This window comes from Ovis aries, chromosome 7 (assembly GCF_016772045.2).
Source record: "Ovis aries strain OAR_USU_Benz2616 breed Rambouillet chromosome 7, ARS-UI_Ramb_v3.0, whole genome shotgun sequence".
Classification (NCBI taxonomy): Eukaryota; Metazoa; Chordata; class Mammalia; order Artiodactyla; family Bovidae; genus Ovis; species Ovis aries.
This window is the reverse complement of record NC_056060.1, coordinates 86,892,003-86,916,819: the sequence shown is the minus strand read 5'-3', so window position 1 is coordinate 86,916,819 and position 24,817 is coordinate 86,892,003. Positions and strand designations below refer to the sequence as shown.

At 41.3% G+C, this 24,817-nt stretch overlaps 1 protein-coding gene across 1 annotated transcript in view; it reads left to right on the top strand.

Moving 5' to 3' along the window:
* The window catches only part of SPTLC2 (serine palmitoyltransferase long chain base subunit 2), a 99,876-nt gene that overhangs the window by 21,932 nt on the left and 53,127 nt on the right, over window positions 1-24,817 (top strand). Inside the window, exons 2-5 of the mRNA XM_004010819.6 lie at window positions 4,985-5,179; window positions 19,804-19,958; window positions 22,083-22,231; window positions 23,932-24,056. Coding sequence (XP_004010868.1) covers window positions 4,985-5,179; window positions 19,804-19,958; window positions 22,083-22,231; window positions 23,932-24,056 — 624 coding nt within the window. The remainder of the gene's footprint in view (window positions 1-4,984; window positions 5,180-19,803; window positions 19,959-22,082; window positions 22,232-23,931; window positions 24,057-24,817) is intronic.

Here is a 24,817-nt window from a genome sequence, read left to right as displayed (position 1 = left end):
GCTACAGTCCATGGGGTTGCTAAAGAGTCAGACATGACTTAGTGACTAAACAACAACAGTCACATCAAGGGCCTCCCAGGTGGCACAGTGGTAAAGAACCCACCTGCCAGTGCAGGAGACGCAAGAGTCTCGGGTTAGTTCCCTGGTCTGGTTCCCTGGAAAGATCCCCTGGAGGAGGAAATGGCAACCTGCTCCAGTATTCTTGGCTGGAAAACCCCGTGGACAGAGGAGCCTGGTGGGCTACAGTCCATGGGGTCACAAAGAGTTGGACACAACTGAACACAGTCACATCAAAAGGGCCCCACCTTTGGGACCTAAACAGATTTATCCCCCAAAGGCCCCTGCCTTGAGACACCTTCCCACAGAAAGGCTTAGGCTTTTAACATCTGAATGGGGGCAGAGACGCAAGCACTCAGCCCAAGGCACTCCTGAGTGTGCTGTCTGTCAGTCACATCCAGCTCTTTGTGATCCCACAGACTGTAGCCCACCAGGCACCTCTGTTCTGAAAGTCATGTTTTTCCAGTTCAGTCGCTCAGTCGTGTCTGACACTGCGACCCCACGGACTGCAGCACGCCAGGCCTCCCTGTCCATCACCAACTCCCGGAGGTTACTCAGGCTCATGTCGAGCTGGTGATGCCATCCAGCCATCTCATCCTCTGTCGTCCCCTCTCCTTCTACCTTCAGTCTTTCAATCAAGCATCAGGGTCTTTTCAAACGAGTCAGTTCTCCGCATCAGATGGCCAAAGTACTGGAATTTCAGCTTCAGCATAGTCTTTCTAAAGAATAGTCAGGACTGATTTCCTTTAGGATGGACTGGTTTGATCTCCTTGCAGTCCAAGGGACTCTCAAGAGTTTTCTCCAACACCACAGTTCAAAAGCATCAGTTTTTTGGTGCTCAGTTTTCTTTATAGTCCAACTCTCTCATCCATACACGACTACTGGAAAAACCATAGCCTTGACTAGATGGACTTTTGTTGTCAAAGTAATATCTCTGCTTTTTAATATGCTGTCTAGGTTGGTCATAGCTTTTCTTCCAAGGAGCAAGTGTCTTTTAATTTCACTGCAGTGATTTTGGAGCCCAAGAAAATAAAGTCTGTCACTGTTCCCATTGTTTCCCCATCTGTTTACCATGAAGTGATGACCAGATGCCATGATCTTAGTTTTCTGAATGTTGCGTTTTACACCAACTTTTTCACTCTCCTCTTTCACTTTCATCAAGAAGCTTGATGTTTTCACTCTTCTCTTTCACTTTCATCAAGAGGCTTCATCATGTTCTATGGTGTGTACTTAAGGTCTTGACTTAAAAATTTTTTATTTGCCTTTTTTATTTTAGGAAAAAAATATTACCATTCAAGCAAATGTATCTTGCTATTCACTGGCATTCTTAAATTTCCCTTGATGATGAGTACTAACAGCGTCACACTCTGATCTGCTCAATGTAAAATTTTTTAACCTGGAGGGAGTAAAATGCTAATTTATTTATTGCCTTGTTGTCAATATAATTATCAAGTTACAACGATTGAAAGGTCTCTTAGGAGCCCTGTTGCGTGGTGAATCCAGAATATGAAATAACCCTGTAAGGGCTTATAGCCTGTGTTTGTTTAGAGTGAACTTGATCTCCAGTTCAGTTGAGACTAGAAAGTGTCAGATCTGAGTTCTAGGGATGTCATAACATTAATTGGGCAATCCCCGTACAGAGCAAAGAGCATAATGTGCATTTTCATTTACAGATATTTGTTGAGCCCCTACAAGGTGCCAACTTTCTGTAATACAAATGGTAATAAAAGGCCACTTCCCCCTTGGCTTGTGGGATCTTAGTTTCCCAACCAGGAATTGAATCCATACCCATGGCAGTGAAAACACAAGAGTCCTAACCACTGGACCGCCAGGGAATTCCCAGAAGGAAACATTATTGAGTACTTACTGTTTGTTCAGTTCAGTTCAGTCGCTCAGTCATGTCCGACTCTTTGTGACCCCATGGACTGCAGTATGCCAGGCCTCCCTGTCCATCACCAACTCCCAGAGTTTACTCAGACTCATATCCATTGAGTCGGTGATGCCATCCGACCATCTCATCCTCTGTTGTCCTCTTCTCCTCCCACCTTCAATCTTTCCCAGCATCAGGGTCTTTTCAAATGAGTCAGTTCTTTGCATCAGATAGCTAAAGTATTGGCGTTTCAGCCTCAGCGTCAGTCTGTCCAGTGAATATTCAGAGTTGATTTCCTTTAGGATGGACTGGTTAGATCTCCTTCTAGTCCAAGGGACTTTCAAGTCTTCTCCAACACCACAGTTCTAAAGCATCAGTGCTTCGGCACTCAGCTTTCTTTATAGTCCAACTCTCACACCCATACATGACCATTGGAAAAGCCATAGCTATGACTAGATGAACCTTTGTTGGCAAAGTAATGTCTCTGCTTTTTAGTATGCTGTCTAGATTGGTCATAACTTTTCTTCCAAGGAGCAAGTGTCTTTTAATTTCATGGCTGCAGTCACCATCTGCAGTGATTTTGGAGCCTCAAAAAATAAAGTCAGCCACTGTTTACACTGTTTCCCCATCTATTTCCCATGAAGTGATGGGACCAGAGGCCATGATCTTAGTTTTCTGAATGTTGTTAGCACTTAATAAATCCTATTCTGAATGCTAGTTGTACAGTGAACAGAAATCTGGTGCTTTCCCTTATGGAATATTATATACATATAGGGTGATAACACCATTATTTTTATTTGAATCACATCAGGGTTCAGATTTAGCATTCAGATGGTAAAGAAATCTGCCTGCAATGTGGGAGACCCCGGTTGGATCCCTAGGTTGGGAAGATCCCCTGGACAAGGAACTGGTGACCCACTCCAGTATTCTTGCCTTAATAATCTTGCCTGGAGAATCCCATGGACAGAGGAGCCTGGCAGGCTACAGTCCTTGGGGTCACAAAGACTTGGGCACAACTGAGCGACTCACAGACATGTGCTTTGACTGAGGCCACATTATAGAAGTTGTTTCACAGTTGAATCTCAGTTAAATGCATTAAAATGCATTTAATTTTATTAAATGAAGCTATGAGAGAATCACACAATATTTCAAAGCAAACTAAGGATTAAACGTCCTACTTCCTGCTCAGTTCAGTCAACTGTGTAAATTTACATGGTCTTGCTGGTTTGGGTGTGTCTGAAAATAAAGGCAAATATCTTTTTTAAAGAGATCCACCCACAGCATTCCTGGCATATGTATCTCCACACATTTGTTAGAGACATAGGAGCTCTGAAAATTGCCTTTTTTTTTGTATGTTCTATTGAGAAAAAACAGTTTAAACAATTTCAGAGTTAAAAGATGAGTTAGGTATTCAAACACAGTGTTCTTACGGCAGAGTATTTTTATAGTTGGTTTTTTTTTTTTTTAAGGATCAGGATGTTATTTTTCTTGTGTTTTAAGTGATCTTGATTTTGCTTTGTCCAGCTTAATAGCTTGCTTACATGTTATTACTTTTAAACAATTTTTTAATCTTCAAATATTGACTTATTTTTAACTATTTTGTTCTAGACACATTACAGCTTTGCTCCTGCATAAAAGTTTACTATGCACTAGATGTTAACACAGACTTCCATCTCTGGGGAAGAGATTGATAAAGACCTAAGTCAGTTTTATGAATAGTTTTCAGAAGTTCTTTAGGCATCAAATTGAATTAGTACCAACAGATTCCATGTATCTTGCCTATGCAAATGTCTTTCCTTCATCAAATACAGTAATTTCTTCCCAAACTGTTCTGACTTGCAGCATTCTAGTAGCTTTCTCAAGCTAACATTCCCAGGATACAGAAATCTAAAATATATTTAGTCCTTGGATCAGGTTGCCTGAGAGGCCAGGAAAGAGTCTTCTATTCCTTTGGAATTCTTCTTGAGTACAGTTGAAATTGAAAATATATGAAAACTGAAAATATATGTTCCTGGTAAACTGTGATTATAAATTGTGATGGAGAGGGAAGCCTGGCGTGCTGCAGTCCCTGGGGTCGCAAAGAGTCGGACACAACTGAGCGACTGAACTGAACTGAAATTGTGATTGACCATCCTCACAGCAGTTGGTTGTTTCAGAGTTAAGATTAAAAGTACATACAAACTACTTCACTGGAAATTTACTCTAAAGCAACATTTCCATTAAAATTGAACAGAGAGTAAAAAGTTTTCACCTATGGGATCAAAAGTATAGTACCTTGTTGTTTTTGTGTTAAATTTTGGATATCCCTAAAAAAGGAAGCTAGGCATAATCTTACAGTGTTTGGAAAGAGTCACTAGGTCAGGATGAAGGAGAACAGAAATGATTTCAGGACTGTTACTGATCACGCTCACAGTTTTTCCCCTTGTGTTAGATTTCACTTTCTTTTTGCTTTATAGACTGCTGGATCACTCTTATGTAAGCATTTTACTCTGCACATAATTTATTTGTATTAGCACTAACAACAAAGGCCAGTATAAACTATGTGTTTTCATAGGGCCTCATGGTGATAATTATTTGAAATGCTGTGGCTTGATGACTTTAAGAATATAAGCTAGTAAAACATTTATGAATGTTTTATTTTATTCTAAAACTGAATTTACTGTTGATTATTTGTAAGCTAATATGCTGTTTTCAGAACAGGCTTTCTCTTTGTCCATTTCTGTTTTCTTCATTAGAACAAAGGAAATTATGCATTCTCCAACTATACCATTTTAGGATCTCTTTCGTAAAATAAAACGATAGAAATCAGTCTTAAGCGTTTTTCTTAGACAGTCCTTTCTTTGTTTCTCTTTGCTGTTCATCTGAAGTATATATAACTTGAAATTTATTTCCATTGAAAAGATTTATGCCCTGCTTAGAACTTAATGGATGTTTGGATTTTTTTTTTTTTTGACAATTACTTAGAGAATTCTGAAGGTTGCACATCCAGACTCAGATTTTAAGTAGTCATCTTTTTCTTACCATGACTGAAATAAACATTTTTCACTTCCCTTTTAGGTACATCATGTTACACAAAATGGAGGACTGTATAAAAGACCCTTCAATGAAGGTTTTGAAGAAACACCAATGCTGGTTGCTGTGCTCACTTACGTGGGGTATGGCGTCCTCACTCTCTTTGGATATCTTCGAGATTTCTTGAGGCACTGGAGGATTGAAAAGTGTCACCATGCGACCGAAAGAGAGGAACAAAAGGTAACCGTCAGTCTTCAGTTCTGAGAACGAAAGCCTCTTATCTTGCTGTTGTCACTCATTTTTTTCCCTAGGCATTTGGGTATACATTAAAGTTTTAAAAAATGATAATAATCTAGACGCAGTTAGATGAAACCATTCCACAAGGAAAGTGAGGACAAAGGTGAAGACACAGAGAAATCAAAGAATGAAACATCTATACTTACTTCATGGCCAAGAAAGCTGCAGCTCACAGGTTAAGTGATGTTTCCCAAGATGAGTGATGTCAGAACTGGCTTGTGCAGGCGGGCCTGTGAAGAGCCAGAAGCCATGCCCTTTCTGTTCACAGCACCACATGGTGTCCAAGTTGTGTCTCCAGTCTTCAGGAAAGACCATGTTCTTCAGAACGCATGTTGTGTTTTGTCATAGACATGTTGTACACGCCTGTCTTGTTCACAGGTCGCCTCTACCCCCAAAAAATGCAAACCCTGAAGCAGAGTGTGGCTGAGCCCCTCTGTTTCCATGGCAAGCAGTCTTGTTTTAGCCCCTCTGTTTCCATGGAGAGCAGTCTTGTTTTAGCTGTGGTAAACAGAGATGTGATGATTGTCTCGGGAAGGAGACCCTCTTTCCCCTCACTTCACTTTTCTCTGCATACTCCTTTGTGCCTCTGTAGTTAAGTATAATATACATGTATTATCTACTCTTTAAAAAATTGTTGTAAATCAACTATACTCCAATAAAATACAAACAAAGCCTAAGTTGTCTTGTGCTGAGGAACAACAGTATGTTCTTTGCCAAACCAAAACTTTCGTTATGGGCATTTTTAAAGTTTTTCGATTTAATTATTTAAAATTATTAAAGGTTTTCTTTTTCCCATAATAAATGTTTTTTTTTTTTTTCCTTTTTCCATTGAAAAAATAAGTAAATAGAATCAGAGTGAAATAATGTCCGATGTTGCAAAAAGCAAACTTGAGTGTTCTCACGTGTGAAGTATGGAGAGGGTGGCCCTCCAGGCCAGGGCATGTGCTCGATCAGAGAAGGGATTTAGAAGTTGGGCGCTTGTGGCCCACCGAACCTCTCGCTTCCGTGGGGCATAGGAGGAGCAAGGCAGGTGTGGCAGCCGTGAGACCAGCGCTGAGAGGGGGCAGTGAACCTCTCGCTTCCGTGGGGCATAGGAGGAGCGAGGCAGGTGTGGTAGCAGTGAGACCAGCGCTGAGAGGGGGCAGCGATACTGGGAGTGGATGGCGAGACGCGGGAAGGGGAGTAAGGCACCAGGAAACACAGGGAAGGAAAGGGCGTCCTCGGCTCCTAGGAGGCAAAACCTTGGGGATCCTGAAACTGGGAGAGCTGAGGAGCCAGGCCCTCTTCTCTCCGTCAACCATGCTGTCCCCTCCCCAGCCCTAGAGCCACAAGCTGCCCTTCCTTGTTGCCCTAGCTAACGCAGGCAAAACCCTGCTTTCTGAACTCTAGAACTCACTCTGAACGCCAGACTAATTTTCATCATTAAAACTAGAACAAATTAAATTTCTTTTATTCACTTCTTTCCCCCCGTCTCTACCCCTGTATATCCCAAATAGGCTTTCTGGTAAGTTGCATCCACAGTACTGATTTTTCATGCCCTTCAGGTTTGGTTTACCCACTATCGGTTATTAGCTTACTGTCTACTTCCTGTCTTGTTACAGTACCACGATAACTAATGTACAAACCAATATCTTCCTTACCAGACTGAATTGGTGGTGCTGGTGGTGACTGATGGGAACTAAAGTTTTATTCACTGAATATTCAGACTAGAAAATCTTTATCCACAGGGACCTCTCATAGTGTCTGTACCCTATGGCAACCTAATGATTGACATGTACAGCTAGGGTCGGGGGAGCGCCAATTGTGTAGAGAGATTTGCTGCTGAGGGGTAGAAGTGTAGGCAGAGGTGTGGGGAGTGTTTGGGAGAGCTAGGAAGTGCACGTGTGAGAAGCTGTGTTTGACTGTTTGGTAGGCAGTGAGAGGTCCGAGGCAGTTTTGAGCAGGGAAGTGACTGGAGAGTGTGCACAGCTGGTGTGCGCGCTCACAGTGTGGTGGAAGAACAGATGAGCCCGTGGGATGCATCTGAACTCCTTTGTGAAGGAGGACATTGTCTTCGGAACTTGTTTCACGTCTCCAGAGGGTAAATTGCCTGTTTGGAAGCATTGGGACTGCCTGTGTGTGTACTTTGCTTTGTGTAGAAGGATTGGAACACGTAGATTTTCTTCTTAAGTCTGATTCTGTTGAGGAAACACAAACACTTCAAAATCGTGGGGCTTTGCAAAGCACCGTGCAGGTAAATAGTACTTGGATTGTATGCAGACGTAGAATAAAAAAGTAAGCTGAATAGCACAGAGTGAATCAGGAAATAATTCTTGAAGGAAGTAACGGGAGGAAGTATATAGAACAGAGGAAACATTTACCTATAGAGTTTGTTCACGGGACGACCGTACTCAGTCATTCAAATCCATTTCAGTAGGATTTTCATAGTAGTTGGCGTTAGCAGCTAAACCTGAATTCTGCCATTTTCTTGTAACAGTTCAGCTTTTAGAAGGGAAGGAAGGCTTCTTTGCCTTTATGGTAGATCGTGTGTGTTTTCTTATGCTGGATTAGATGTAGTGAGAGGGATAGGCCATTTTAAAACTGTTGCACCCAAAAGAGGGGAGGTAAAGTGCTTGCTTAGGATGGTAAAATGCAGATATAACGTTGGTACTTTCTTATTTCCCTGAGTGAGTGGTGCTTGTAACCACATCCTTATTTTTTCTCTCATTCCGTTACAAAAGTGAGCCTGCTTAAACTATTTATGTTAGTTCTTCTTTCTATGTTGCTTTGGGTAGAAATGAACCACACAGTCTTGCTAGTAAAGGTGAGTTTTGCATAAGTGTGTTCTGTTTTACATAACTTGCATAAAATTGTTGGAATTCTTTACTGCTTGATTCTCTGTTACTGGTGGTGGTTTGGATGAAAATGTTTTTTTTTTCTCAGTCTGATTTCTTTATTATGTGAGGTGAAGCTAGTAGTTCAGAAACATGTATGTGATAGATACAGTAAAAGCTTGAGTTAATAAAAATGTTCCAACATCTAAATAGGAAATACCTAGAAGTCAGGAGCAAATTATGGTGGTTAGTTACCACACGGGCTTCCCTGCTGGCTCAGTGGTAAAGAATCTGCCTGCAATGCTGGAGACACAGGTTCAGTCCCTGCATCAGGAAGGTTACCTGGAGAAAGAAGTGGCAGCCCACTCCAGCATTCTTGTCTGGAGAATCCCCATGGACAGAGGAGCCTGGCGGGCTGCAAAGAATCGGCCACAGCTGAGCGACTAAGCACAGCACATCGCCAGTTAACAATGTCGTGATGGTTTGAAGTGGACAGCGAAGGGACTCAGCCATACGTATACTCGTATCCATTTTCCCCCAAACTCCCCTCCCATCCAGGCTGCCACATAACATTGGGCCAGAGTTCCGTGTGGTCTACAGTAGGCCCTTGTTCATTATCCAACACTTTTTTTTCTTCTAATGCTTATTTATTCATTTAATTTCGTCTGTGCTGGGTCTTCGTTACCGCGAGAGCTGCTCTGTAGTTGCGATGCTTGAGCCTGTCGTGTGGCTTTTCTTGTTGGGGAGCACGGGCTTTAGGGCTTTAGCAGCTGCGACATGCGGGCTCAGTAGCTGCAGCTCAGGTTCCAGAGCACGGGCTCAGTTGCCCCACAGCGTGTGGGATCTTCCCTCATCACGGATCAAACCTGTGTCTCCTGCATTGGCAGGTGGATACTTTACCACCGAACCTCCAAAGAAGTCCCCTGCTTTTTTTTTTTTTAACAGCTTTATTGAGATATAATTTATATACCATGAAGGGCACCTGTGTAAAACGTACAGTTGAATGATTTTTATTACTATTTACAGAAAAGGTACAGCCAGCACCATAAGCTAATCTTAGAGCGTTTTCATTTTCTGAAAAAGGAACCCATATCCAATAACAATCTCCCTTCCTCCCTCACCCCACGCTCAGTAGCCATTAATCTACTTTCCGTCTCTAGACATTTCGTATAAATGGGATGATACAATGTGTAATTTTTTGTGTCTGGCTTCTTTCACTTGGAATGTTTTTGGAATTCACCCGTGTATAAAAAGTGAAAAAAAGTGAAAGTGTTAGTCGCTCCGTTGTGTCTGACTCTTTGCAACCCCACAGACTGTGCCCGCCAGGCTTCTCTGTCCATGGGGTTCTCCAGGCAAGAGTACTGGAGTGGGGTGTCATTCTCTTCTCCAGGGGATCTTCCCGACCCAGGGATCGAACCCAGGTCTCCTGCATCACAGTTAGGTTCTTTACTGTCTGAGCCACCAGGGAAGCCCCATGGTGTATTCATTTCTTTTTTTTGGCTAAATCTTTATTTCATTGTATAGAACAGTCGTCTGTTTTTATTTCTCCTAGGGATTTCTCACTGGGAATCTAAATCCAGAATAAACCTTTTTAGAGTTTTATTGAATGTTACCACTTTCCCCTTTTGCACAAGTGATGTTGCTAGGTTTGCAAGAGTTTCCCTGTCACCTGTTAGGCTTTTTTGTTTATAGCAACAGTGTAGCTTTTTTAGGAAGTTTTTTTGACTTTTGAATCTTGAGGTCTCTGTTTCTTTATTTAGCTGTTCTTTGCATTTAGCAGTTTGGAACTGTTTTTTACTATTAACTCAGAATGTGGAAGTTTAAAAACCAAGTGTCCTATCCCCTATCCTCAGTCATTCTAAGTTTAAATTGAGTACCGTTGTGGTGTCAAACCAGCAAACCAATTTCAAAATGCTTATTACGATAAAGTTTAAAAAAATAATAAAATTCATAGGTTCCAGAGACTACCTGTAAGCCCTCTCAACAGCTCTTAGATCCCAGCGTAAGAAACCATGTTGAGGTTTCCTTAGATTTCAAACTATACTTTGGTTTTGTTGGTTCTCATTAACGTTTGGAAAATGCCATGACATCTTTGGTAGTAGATGACTGAAAATGTAAAAAAAACGGTCTTCTCTACCTAAGTGTGGTTGTCCAGGCTGTCCAGTAGAGCTGGTCACGGATAGCACAGGCTAGTCCTCTGCTCCTGATGACTGCGCAGTCAGTGCTGGCCTCTGGGATTCCGGAGTCAGCTTCGCCTTAGTTTGTCCTGTATCACATCATTGCAAGTAGCATAGACGGTTATTCTCCCATCTCAGGAAAAAAACCTTCTCTCAATCCTTTCTCCAGCTGATCACTCGCTCCTTCTGAAGCATTCTGCTCGCTTGGTTTCCTGGACCTGGTGGCCTGTTTCTCCTCCTGTCTTTCTGACTGTTTTCTCTCATCCTCTCCTCCTGCGTCCTGGTCATTTGCCCAGCTTCTCAGTGTTGGTGTAGGTTGTGGCGCAGGCTTCATGCTTAGTCCTCTTCTCTTCTCATCTGCACTCACTCCCTTGGTGATTTCATCCGCTGTTTTGGTTTTCAGTGCCCCTCTGTACGACGAGAATGTCTAAATACATGTCTCCAGCACTGTCTCCCTCACTGGGCTCTACACTGTGTAGGTAGCTGCCCACTTGAATCTCCACATAGGCCCTGCAAACTCTGCGTGTCTAAAACTGAGCGGACATACCCTTCTCTAATCAGCCAGCAGTCTTCCCCATCTCCCTGAATAACAGTTCTCTTCTTCTAGTTGCTTAGGCTTTAGAGTTAATCCTCTGTTCTTCTTTTTGGCATCTGCCTTTTGTGGTCCATTAGGAAATTCAGACTTCATCCCTTTTTATCAATCTTAATTTATCACCTCGGCATAATTTATTGCTTACTTAGCCTCTCACCCCTCTGCTCCAGGCACACTGGTCTCTTTGCATTTCCTTCAAGGCTCTAAGTAAGTATACTCTTGCTTCGATGCCATTGCACTTGCTGTTCACCTGCCAGGAAAGCTCTGCCCCAGGTAGTCTTGTGAATGGTTTCCTTGCTTTCTCTTCCTTATTGAACCCTGGCCACCCTAGCTAAGTTTCAGCATGACGCCAGCATTTCACATCCTGCTTCTCTGTTTCATTCTTGTTTTCATGAGCACTTTTTACTACTGACATACTTTATATCTTATACATGTGTCTTTTTTCGTATCTGTTTCTTCCACTAAAGCATAAATTCCACAAGGGCAAAGAGTATTACTTTCTTTTTGTTCACTGTATAATCGATGCCTGAAAGACTGCTTGGCACATATTAATGTATCATATTATACATTCAGTTAAGTGTTTAAGAGGTGAGTGCTAGGGTGTGAGTGGTGGTAATAATTACAGTGAAAAGTTCTGGGCTTTGAATTGATGTATTCACAGTCCTATGTGTGTTTGTGTGTGTGTGAATACATACTCAGGTGCAGACACACAGATGACCCACTTTTAGATTTAGAGAAAACAAATGTCTCTAATCTTGAGATCTCGTTTTATGCCTTCACTGATGTTACAGAAACAACAAGGAAGTGACCTCCTATAGCATTAAAAGCATGGAAGAACACACAGTAAGTAATAGGACTTACATGAATAATAGGGAAAGCTCTTGACCACAATTCAGAGATTTTAAAGTCACCAGCTTAATAACTTTTCTCAGGTTATTTCACCTGATTGTCTTCATTAAGTAGAGTTAGAGATGATGTTGTTAGTTTATAATACCCCTAGCCACATAATGCTTTTTTTAAAATTAATTGTTATTGGAGTTTAGTTCCTTTTTACGATGTTGTGTTAGTTTCTGCTGTACAGCAAAGTGAGCCAACTATGCATATGCATCTATTCCTTCCTTTTTGGATTGCTTTTCATTTTCGTTACTTCTTCAGGTGGGAATTATATAGGATTTTCAAAATCTCTTAATTTAAGTATTGGAACAATTTTGTCATGTTTTAGCTATATCTGGACATACCTTATGAGGTTATTTCCTTCCCTAGAAAAGGTGTTGCCAAAATAAAAATTTAGACCATTAAAGATTTTTTTATCATTAGCCTGTCTTTGATATGCAGTATCCTCTTTATCATGCTTCCTAGGTGGCTCAGTGGTAAAGAACCCACTTGCTAATGCAGGACCTGCAGGGATTCAATCCCTAGGCTGGGAAGATCCCCTGGAGAAGGAAATAGCAAACTCACTCCGGTGTTCATGTCTGGATAATCTGTGGACAGGGGCCCTGGCGGGGTAGTCCATGGAGTCTCAAAGAGTCAGACATGACTGAGCACACACACAGTCAGTCAGTCAGTCATCCTGTTTATCACCATGAAGTGTCTCAACGGTACTTTAGTAACCTGTAAACAGCGTTCAGTTCAGTTCAGCTGCTCAGTTGTGTCCGATTCTTTGTGACCCCATGAATCGCAGCACACCAGGCCTCCCTGTGCATCACCAACTCCCAGAGTTTACCCAAACTCATGTCCATCGAGTTGGTGATGCCATCCAGCCATCTCATCCTCTGTCGTCTCCTTCTCCTCCAGCCCTCAATCCCTCCCAGCATCAGGGTCTTTTCCAGTGAGTCAACTCTTTGCATGAGGTGGCCAAAGTATTGGAGTTTCAGCTTCAGTATCGGTCCTTCCAGTGAACACCCAGGACTGATCTCCTTTAGAACGGACTGGTTGGATCTCCTTGCAGTCTAAGGGACTCTCTAGAGTCTTCTCCAACACCACAGTTCAAAAGCCATCAATTCTTCGGCACTCAGCTTTCTTCATAGTCCAACTCTCACATCCATACATGACCACTGGAAAAACCATAGCCTTGACTAGACGGACCTTTGTTGGCAAAGCAATGTCCCTGCTTTTGAATATGCTGTCTAGGTTGGTCATAACTTTCCTTCCAAGGAGTAAGCATCTTTTAATTTCATGGCTGCAGTCACCATCTGTAGTGATTTTGGAGTCCCCAAAACTAAAGTCTGACACTGTTTCTCCATCTATTTCCCATGAAGTGATGGGACCAGATGCCATGATCTTCGTTTTCTGAATGTTGAGCTTTAAGCCAACTTTTTTACTCTCCTCTTTCACCTTCATCAAGAGGCTTTTTAGGTCCTCTTCACTTTCTGCCATAAGGGTGGTGTCATCTGCATATCTGAGGTTATTGATATATCTCCCGGCAGTCTTGATTCCAGCTTGTGCTTCTTCCAGCCCAGCGTTTCTCATGATGTACTCTGCATATAAGTGAAATAAGTAGGGTGACAATATACAGCCTTGATGTACTCCTTTTCCTATTTGGAACCAGTCTGTTGTTCCATGTCCAGTTCTAACTGTTGCTTCCTGACCTGCATATAGGTTTCTTAAGAGGCAGGTCAGGTGATGTGGTGTTCCCATCTCTTTCAGAATTTTCCACGGTTTGTTGTGATCCACATAGTCAAAGGCTTTGGCATAGTCAATAAAGCAGAAATAGATGTTTTTCTGGAACTCTAGAGCATTTTTAAAGAAAAGGTTTCAGGTGTGTAGCCTTCAGTTTCAGTGGCCGAAGGTTTGGAAGCACCCTGATGTTTCCCAAATAGCTACGTGCCTTAGTGCCAGCAGACACAGTGGGTTTTCTTGTGCTCAGGTGTTAAAGCAAATTGGATTACACACTTTTGAGCCAGGCAGTTCAACAGACTCTGTCATGTAAAACTTTTGTTTGAGATTTATTGGAAAATGGTCTTTCCTTTACTTTTTCCTTTACTTTCCTGCGTCCTGGACATAGGAATCTGGTTGAAGGGCCCTCGGCCTGAGCTGAGGATTGGAGACTGATCACCTCCTCTTGGCAGAGAACTTGAATTCTGGTTCTGGTCTGGTCTGATTTCTAGTAGGGCCGAGTTCCAGTCTTCCCTTCTTTGGAGGCCCAGGGAAAAGTCCCATAATGCCTGGGTATCTGTAGGTGGGAGGAGACGTCTGTAAGGCCACCCCTTTCGCCCCTGCTCTCCCGCCTCCTCTCTCTTCTTCTTTCAACCTGGCTTCCTTTCCTCCCTTGAAATCTTTGATGTTAGTACTTGGATTATTGTATTTACGGGCTTCCCTGGTGGTGCAGAGTTTAAAGTGTCTGCCTGCAATGTGGGAGACTGGGTTCGATCCCTGGGTCGGGAAGATTCCCCTGGAGAAGGAAATGGCAACCCACTCCAGTATTCTTGCCTGGAGAATCCCATGGATGGAGGAGCTTGGTGGGCTACAGTCCACGGGTCGCAAAGAGTTGGACATGACTGAGCCACTTCACTTTCACTTCACTTACTTTTTAACCTGTTCATTGGTTATGTATAACCAGTATATACATATGTACAACACACGTCTTGAAAGGTTAATAAAAACGTGGATGTGGTTGTAATGAATGCTTATACACGTGAGCAGTGATGAAACTACCACCTTAGAGGTAACACATTGCTGTCACCTCAGAAACCACACCCCCACGTGTCCCTTTTCAGTCCTGCCTTTTCCCTCTCCCCTAGGCTAGCGATTGTCCTGACTTTTCTTTATGGTTTTATCATCTGCATGTATATCTATAAGCAATAAAAGTTAAGTCCAGTTTTGAATGTTCTATAAATGGATTTGCATTGTATATATTTTTGTGCCTTAGTTTTTGTATTCAGCGTAGGATTCAGCTGTTTTATGGTGTACTTCTGCTTCATTTGTTCTCATTGCTGTATAGAATCCCAGTGTAGGAGTATAACTGCTAAAATTTATCTACTCTAGTATCAGTGGACATTGAGGCTTTTTTTTTTTTTCCAGTTTTTGTCATGACTCATAAAGGTGCTGTCAACTCTCTGATGTATGTTTCCTGAACATGTATCTATGAATTTCTCAAGTCTTAGAATACATGGGTTATAGAATATGCATGCCTTCAACTTTACTAGATAGTGACAAACTGTTTTTCAAAGTGATTGTACTATTTTTTATACTTACCAGCTGTGTTTGAAAGTTCTCATTGTTCCACATCCTAACCAACAATTCGTATTGTCAGAATTAACTTTTTTTTGCCAGTCCTGGTGTATTTATGTCTAGTACCTCATTGTAGTTTTAATTTGCATTTCTCAATTGCCCAATTAAGCTAAACACCTTTGCATTATGTTTAATGATCATTTGATGTTTCTGTTTGGTGAAGTGCCAATTAAAATCTTTGGCCTGTTTATCTGTTGGGTTTCTCTTTTGTTTTGTTTTTTTCTTAGCAGTTTATAGGAAATTTTTATGTCTTCTAGAAGACATTTTACAACTGTCTAAGCCCATTTTGTGACTTGTCTTGCCACTCTGTATATCTTTTTAAAAAAACTTATTTGTTTTTGACGGAAGAGTAACTGCTTTACAGTATTGTGTTGGTGTCTACCAAACATCAGCGCGAATCAGCCATAGGTTTTCTGTGTGTGTCTTTTAATGAACAGAAGCTCTTTTACAGTAAGCGAGTGTGTCAGTCTTCCTGTATGAATAGCACCTTTGGACTGTGTTTAAGGTATTTTGTCCTGAGTTTGTGGATTTGTTTTCCTGTTTCCGTTGCGTTTTAAATGATAAATATACATCAAATCACATGAAAATACCAATATCTGACCATTTTTGAACTGCTAAAATGATGATTTCAATGTGATTCAGTCTAATAAGATAAAGAAGGAAGGGCATATATCTGGACATAGTACAGATGTGTAAAGGTGTATAATATGGCTGTATATAATATGGGTTGGTAAGTTCAACTTAGGTTGTGATAAAAGTTGTTAATTCTTCTTAAAAAATTGCTTCCCTGCACTATAATTAGTACCTGTTTTACCTGTTTTTACATGAGAGAAGTAAACTAGCTGTCGGAAAGTGGGCCCCTGGCTTTTGACCTCTGCAGTTCAAGTAAAACATTCCCTCAGGGATTCTTGTCTGTGTCGCTTACCTCCTGTGGCTGAAAGACTGGTTTGAATGCAGAATAAGCACAGGCTTGTTGAGCCATTTTTCTATATGGATGTATGTACCCCCACATGGCCCCATTTTTCGGCTTTTCAGAGAAAGTTTCTTTGTCATGGGGGCCAAAGTCCTTTTACACAGTAGATGCTGGAGTTTTATTTATTTATTTTTTAGCCGCATTGTGCAGCTTATGGAACCTTAGTTCCCCAACCAAAGATTGAACCCAGGCCCAACAGCAGTGAAACTCTGAGTTTTAACTCCTGGACCACCAGGGAATTCCCTGGAGTTTTGTCTTGAGACATTTGGGAAATGCTAGCTTTGCAGCTAGAGAAGGCCATGGCACCCCACTCCAGTACTCTTGCCTGGAAAATCCCATGGATGGAGGAACCTGGTAGGCTGCAGTTCTTGGGGTCGCTACAAGTCGGACACAACTGAGTGACTTCACTTTTATTTTTCACTTTCATGCATTGGAGAAGGAAATGGCAACCCACTCCAGGGTTCTTGCTTGGAGAATCCCAAGCGAGGAGCCTGGTGGGCTGCCGTCTGTGGGGTTGCACAGGGTCGGACATGACTGAAGCGACAGCAGCAGCAGCAGCAGCTTTACAGCCATTGCTTATCATAGCCTGTCTCTCACACTGCCGATCAAGTACAAGCTTAGCTTTTACTCCTCTGCCCCTAACGTTGCTCTTATTTATTGGGCTGGAGAAAAGGTTTGGTTTTTCCTGGCTCTAGTAGTACTTAGTTGTCTTTAACTTCATTCAAAAATTTTGTTAGATTGTATTGGGATAGGTGTTATATCAGTGTGCATTTTAATAAAATTATCAAAATTGTTGAATTTTTGTGTAGCTGTTTAAATATTGAAGATGGAGGAGAAAAGAAAAACATTTTCTCTATATTGAAAAAAGAAAGTGGAAGTGTTAGTTGTTCAATTGTGTCTGACTTGCAACCCTTAGACTGTAGCCCACCAGGCTCCTCTTTGTCCATGGAATTTTCCAGGCAAGAATAGTGGAGTAGGTAGCTATTCCCTTCTCAAAGGGATCTTCCCAACACAGGGATCAAACGCAGGTCTCTTGCATTGCAGGCAGATTCTATGTTTTATTATTTCAAGAAAGGTAACAATGCAGCAACTGCTGCTGCTGCTATTAAGTCGCTTCAGTCGTGTCCAACTCTGTGCAACCCCAGAGACGGCAGCCCACCAGGCTCCCCCGTCCCTGGGATTCTCCAGAAGCGGCTGAAACACAGACAAAAAATATTTGTATGGTGTCTGGAGAAGGTACCGTGACTTATCTGTCAAAAGTGGTTTGTGAAGTTTCATGCTGAAGATTTTTCGCGGGATGATGCTTTACTATCGGGGAGACCAGTTGAAGTTGATTAACTAATGTGTCAAATTGAGACATTAATTGAGAACAACGAACATTATATCACACAGGAGATACCTAACATATTCAAAATATCCAGATAAAGCGTTGGAAATAGCTTACACCTGCTTGGTTATGTTAGTCACTTTGGTGTTTGGATTCCACATAAGTAAATAAAAACCTTCTTGACTGTATTTCCACGTGTGATTCTCTACTGAAATATAATGGAAAGTTCCATTTTTATAACAAGCTGTGATGGGCAATGAAAAGTGGATGCTATACAATAATGTTGGAACAAAAGAGATCCTGGGGCAAGGGAAATGAACACCAGAGGCTTCGTTGGTCTTCATCCAGTTAATTCCAGGAAGTACTGCTTCCTCTTAGAGCAACTGAAAGCAGTTGACAAAAAGCATCTGGAATTAGTCAACAGAAAATGTACAATCCTTCATCAGGATACTGCAAGACTGCATGTTTCTCTAATGACCAGGCAAAAACTGTTACAGCTTTGCTGGGAAGTTCTGATTCATCTACCGTATTCACCAGACGTCGCGCCTTTGGATTTCCATTTATTTTGAACTTTACAAAATTCTCTTAGTAGGAAAAATTTCAACTCCCTGGAAGACTGTAAAAGGCACCTGGAACAGTTCTTTGCTCAAAATGATAAAAAGTTTAGGGAAGGTGGAATTACAAAGTTGCCTGAAAAATAGCAGAAGGTGGTGGAACAAAATGGTGAATATGTTCAGTAAAGTTCTTGGTGGAAATGAAAATGTTTTTTTATTTTTAAGAGTCTGCCTGCAATGCAGGAGACCTTGGTTTGATTCCTGAGTCAGAAAGTTTGGTGGCTCAGATGGTAAAGAATCTGTCTGTAGTGCGGGAGACCTGGGTTCAATCCCTGGGTTGGGAAGATCCCCTGGAGAAGGGAAAGGCTACCCACTCCATTATTCTTGCCTGGAGAATCCCCATGGACAGAAAAGCCTGGTGGGCTACAGTCCATGGAGTCACAAAGAGTCGGACACAACTGAGTGGCTAAGCACAGCACAGCAGCCACTCCAGTATTCTTGGGCTTCATGGTGGCTCAGACGGTAAAGAATCCACCTGCAATGCGGGAGACCTGGGTTCGATCCCTGTGTTGGGGAGATCCCCTGGAAAAGGGTGTGGCAACCCACTCCAATTGTTGCCTGGAGAATCCCCAAGGACAGAGGAGCCTGGTGGGCTGTAGTCCACGAGGTCGCAAAGAGTCGGACACAACTGACCAACTAAGCACACAGCACACAAAAAACTGAGGAAACTTTCTGGTCCACCGAATATTTGAGTAGTAAGTTTCCAGTTGTGACAGAGCATCTGTGGATGTTTTCTCTTAAGGAGATGTAAATTGCAGGAGAGATGGTATCAGGTGTACCACAGATTCCTGAGAACTTTGTGACTCTGCTTTAGCTTTACTTGAGATTTTTATCTACTGTGAGGCTTATTTAGTAGGCACTTTAGAGTCCAATGTCCTAGAAGGTTGTTAATTTTAAAGTTTCATGTAGAGCCTTCTTTAGCAGTGAAAATCTTTTACAGAATAAGGCTTAAACTTTTAATATTTTTGATTAGCTTATTTAAAAGATTAATTTGGGTTGGCACCAAGCCCAGATCTGAGGGCTAGAAGCTCAGTAGCTTGCTGACTGTTATAAAACTCTGGTACAGTTTTCTTCTGTTTTGTTTACCGGTTACCTTCAAGTAGACCTCATGTGGTCTGGTCACTCTGTTCTGAGAACATTATGCCTTAATTAAAGCTCCACTGTGACTCTATTTTTTACAGACTTAGATTGTAGCATAACTTGTAAGGGAGATCTTTAAAGTCTAAAGTCTTGATCATGGAAATTCATTTTGAGATTTTTTTAAAGACTCCCATCCAAGGAAAGAAACCTAAGATAGGTGTCTTTCTATAACCTACCTTTTAGTTTTTCTTATTTATAATTCTTCTTTGGATTAGTTTCCTTTTGATCCTTGAAAATATGCAAAGAATGGAATCTTAATTTTGGAATTATTTTTCTTGGTTGAAACTGGAATTATAGGATTTTATGGCATTTCCCCTAGTACATTAAGGGGGCAGAGGTGGAGCAGAGAGCAGTGTTTTTAAGGTTATTAGGAAAGAAAACCATTTATTGACAGAATTGTACAACCAAGTTTTATTTTTATGAGGCCTGCTTTACGAAGTTAAATTCTTTGACCCTACTTTCGTGCAGTCATGTAGTTACTTGCAACCATTTTCTTAGAGCTCATCGGTCAAAGCTAAGTGATTTTTATCTGGTTGAGTTGTTTTAAAACAACAGAAAGAAAGGAAGCCTTCCCAAATGTTTTCTGTATCCGTTAATTCTGAATAACTGACCTCTCCTTCTAAAGTGCTCTTGTAATATGAAAAGAGAAGTTGTGCAGAGAAACTCAGTTAAACATATGGCGTCTCCCCATTCGTTGGCAGGACTTTGTGTCCTTGTACCAGGATTTCGAGAACTTTTACACGAGGAATCTCTACATGCGGATCCGAGACAACTGGAACCGGCCCATCTGCAGTGTGCCTGGAGCCAGGGTGGACATCATGGAGAGACAGTCTCATGACTACAACTGGTCCTTCAAGTGAGTCTTGCTTGGGGAATTACTTCAGAGGGTTTCTTCACCTCAGAAGATCTTCTATTGCAGTTAGAGTATTCTGTCAAAGCAGTAGAAATATTGAGAGTACAATACAACATGATTAACTGTCTTGCTTGTTGTTCATTGTTTTGGAGATTTTTTTTAAATGCATCTCTCTATGACATCTGCCACTGTTGGATTATAACTGAAAAGAAATTTGACTTACTGAAAAAAACACGCACAAAGAAAAATTGTCCTTTTTGTTGGGCCGTTTAGTGGAGTGAAGTGTCTGAATTTATTTATGGTTATTTTGATTTCTCAGGTGATTCAAGGAGTATTTTTACTTCAGTGGATTGAACTGTTTAGAAAACTAATTTTTTTTAATTGGAGGATAATTAGTTTCTGCCATACATCAACATGAATCAGCCATAGGTATATATATGTCCTCTCCCATTTGAACCTCCCTCCATCTCCCACCCATGCCAGCCCTCTAGGCTGTCACAGAACACAGATTAGAAAATTTTATATACTCATAAAATTTTGTTTATATTGTACAAGCATTTCATGGTTGTATGGTCATTTTTTCTTTTAAGATAATACAAATAAAGTGAGGGTCCCCTGTGAGAACTAACCACTGTCCTTTTGCAAATCCACCTCCCCACAAATGCTCACTTCCTAGAGGTGAGCCTTGTTGTCAGCTGATTGTCTGTTATTCCTCTAGATATTTTCTGTGGCATATGTATATAGTGTATTACTTGGTCATAGCAGTGCTGTGGTCCACAGCGTGTGTCCCCTCAGTCGGATTTGTGCTTTGTCTTCATGTCTCATTAAATGGTGTTTTTCCCCCAAAGCAGTAAGTTGAATTGGTGTGTCACTGTGCAGTTACAGGAGAAGGCAATGGCAACCCACTCCAGTACTCTTGCCTGGAAAATCCCATGGACAGAGGAGCCTGGGAGGCTGCAGTCCATGGGGTCACGAAGAGTTGGACAGGGCTGAGCGACTTCACTTTCACTTTTCACTTTCATGCATTGGAGAAGGAAATGGCAACCCACTCCAGTGTTCTTGCCTGGAGAATCCCAGGGACAGGGGAGCCTGGTGGGCTGCTGTCCATGGGGTCGCGCAGAGTCGGACACGACTGAAGTGACTTAGCAGCAGCAGCAGCACACAGTATTTTGATTTACAGGAATGGGATCTTAATATAGAAAGTATTTTACATCTTGCTTTTTTGCTTGCTAACGTATCAGTAACATCTTTCTTGTACCTGTTCACAGCAAGCTCATTATTTGTAGTGGCTACTCAGTAGTCTACAATATAGATACATATACTGTAGAACACACTGGGCCGCCTCATCCTATCTTAAAAACCCCAGATCTCTGAGTTAAGACAGCAGCAGTTTATTCTTTGTCTATACTTCATGACCATCTTAGACTGGTAAAGCCTTTGAACTGTCATGTCCTTATTCTGGGGCCCAGGGCTGACTGTGCTTCCACCGTGTGGAATGTCACTGATCCATGTGCCCGAGAAAGGGACATGGGATGAATTGTGTAGTGACTTGAAGGATCCTTAAGCTTATATCCTTTTATATGTGTGTAGGAATTGCTCAGTCAAAAATATGTATTGAACGAACCTTTTGGCCAACCCAGTGTATCTTTTGATATGTAAGTACTGCCAAACTGCCCTCCAAAAGGAAAAGATATTCTTATTTACAGCTTACGAAAGTGTCCTGGCCAACACTGAATATGGTCAGTTTTTTCTTTCTGTTTTTTTTTTTTAATTAAAAATTTTTTCGGAGTCATGCTGCATGGCTTGTGGGGTCTTAGAGTCTCCTGGCTAGGAATTGAACCCAGGCTACAACAGTGAAAGTGTCAAGTCCTAATCACTGGACCACCTGGGAATTCCCGTGATGTAGTTAGTTTTTAAACATCCCTATTGATAAATGAAAACTGATATTTTGTTTTAATGTCCACCTTCCTAATTGGTAGGTGAGCTGAGCTGCTTTCCATGGAGACCATATTCTCTCTTAATTCCTGCAGATGGTGTTTCCTTTTGTATTATCAATAAGTTTATTATCACATGTAAGTGTTTGACTTACTCCTGAGTTTCATGAACTTTTATGCTGTTGAAATACAGGTACACAGGGAATGTAATTAAAGATGTTATAAACATGGGTTCTTACAACTATCTCGGATTTGCGAGGAACTCTGGACCATGTCAGGAGGCAGCTGCCAAAGTCCTAGAGGAGTATGGAGTCGGAGTGTGCAGCACTCGGCAGGAAATTGGTAAGCGTAGGCTATTAGTTTGGTCAGCTCATGTTCTTAACTTTTTGTCTCAGGAGGGAAAATACTGATACAGAGCTAGAATATGAACATCCAAATACATACTTTGCTGTGGAGTTTAGATCAAGTAAAGAAGGCTTTATTTTTCTAAAGTGATGAATGATTTTAATGCTTCAGTGTGTTTTGAGATATTTTTATCTTTTCTATTATGTTTTACATACAGACTATCTCTAGAAAATTTCCATTAGGTATTTGTTTCATTTATAGCTTTAATGTTGACTTTATTGGTTAAATGGTAGTGGTTGAGAGAACTTTTTACTGGTATACTGAGCCATGGGCAAATGAGGGTTAATCTGCTTCCATACTGGTAAATTGGAGCTAATAATAATTCCTACTTGATAGGGCTGTTTCAAGAATTAAATAGGCTAATTCATGTAAAGCTTATACCATGGTAAACCCTCAATAAATGTTAACTCTTTTATTATTATTACAAGTCTATAAAACATAAAAGCAAACAGGTGTCTACAGAGAGATTTAGTTTATTTAAGCGCAAAGGAAAAGTCTTAATTTTTCCATCTTGCTCAAGAGAACTGATAACCATAAAAGTTATAAGACAACTTTCTGGATATTTATTCCTGTGGATCACCCCAAAACTTAGTATGTTAAAGCAGTCATTCATTATGGTTTCTTGTGGGTCTAGAGAATGGCAAGTGCCTCTAGGTCATTCTTCCTTGGGATCCCCAGTGATGTGCTTAAGGGAGCCTAATGCAGTGATGACACAGAGTAACCACACCTATATCTTTATGGCCCTGTATGAATTGCTTGAACATCTTGTCTCTCTTGATCTTTATAATAATGTCATGAGGTAGATAGAGCAGATGTTATTATTGGTGTTAAACAGATAAGAAACAGAGGCCCAGAGAGGATAACTCACTTGCTTAAGCTTTAAAGAACACATAGCATCCTAATTCAGCAGTCTTCTTTCTCAGCATCTTTTCTCTTCCGCATGTAGCCAGTATCATTGATGAACGTTGTTCAGTCCTTATGGATTTGAGCACCAATTTAAAATCATAATACCAAGTTAGGGAAGGTGTTTTTCAACTCACCTTTTGCTACGTAACAAACCTTTCCAAAACTTAGTGGCTCAAAACAGAAATGTATATTTATTTGCTTGTGATTCTGTCATTTGGAAAGAACTTGACATTTATCGCAGCTCCATGTGGGGTCACCGGGGTATTATGACTGAGGATAGCGTATCCATGATAGCGTCACCTGCATGTCTGGCACCTCAGCTGATGGGTGAGCCCTGCCCCTTCCTCCTTAGTCTCTAAGTGCTCTTCCCTGTCCACATGATCTCTCTTTACAAAGGCTTTCTAGACTGTTTTACATGGCAGCTGACTTCAAATGTATAAAAGCAGGTGCTGCCAGGCCTCCTAAGGCATAGCCCTGGAACCAGCATGTGTGAATAGGAATGGGAGACACTGCTGGCAACCCTCTTTACAGAAATGCCACCACGGGTGCTGCATCTGGCTTTATCCAACTGTTATATCTTTATGAGCCTTGACTCTTCATGATACTGACTCCTTCATTAGACTTCAGTCTGAAAAGGTTATAACATAGGCTGTGGTTTCTTTTTCTAAAGTCATGAGTAACTCTTAAATTTGAACTTTGGTGACATTGACTTCATTAACTTCTTTACACAGGAAACCTGGACAAGCATGAGGAACTAGAGAAGCTTGTGGCAAGTTTCTTGGGAGTGGAAGCTGCTATGGCATATGGCATGGGATTTGCAACAAATTCCATGAACATTCCTGCTCTTGTTAGCAAAGTAAGATTTCGTTTGTCACTTATGAAAGCTCCCTCATGTATATCTTCTTTTGTTTTGTAAAACATCCAGGCAAGCCAGAAAAATTTTGTATAAGTGTATCCCATGGAAACTTAAATCAGTTGAAGCTTTTTTACTGGAACCCATGATTTTTTTCTGTATTGCCTTTAGATGACTGTTTCTTCCTTCATTTTAAAGGAATTCTTATAAATAAAATGTCATAAAAGACTAAAATAATGGAAGAAGAGATATTTAGTTTGGAAATTATTAATCAGGTTGTTTTTTCTAGTAGAAAAATATGAAAATATATAGGTCCCTAATACTTGTTACTGTAATGCACATTGTTCAGAGATATACGGGCAAGGTGTGAGTATATGTGTGTGTGTGCGCGTGCACGCATAGAGCTTCTGTGTGTGTGTGCGCGTGCGTGTGCGTGCGCGTGTGTGTGTGTGCACACATAGAGCTTCCCAGGTGGCACTAGTGGTAAAGAACCTGCCTGCCAATGTGGGAGACATAAGAGACTCAGGTTTCATCCCTGGGTCGGGAAGATTACCTGTTGGAGGGCGTGGCAACCCACTCCTGTATTCTTGCCTGGGGAAACTCTGTGGACAGAGGAGTCTGGCAGGTTATGGTCTATAGGGTCACAAAGAGTCAGACATGACTGAAGTGACTTGGCACTCACATACACATACATATATATATATATATGTGCAAGAGAGGAGATTTAAACACAACTGTATTAACATCACATTAAATACAAATGG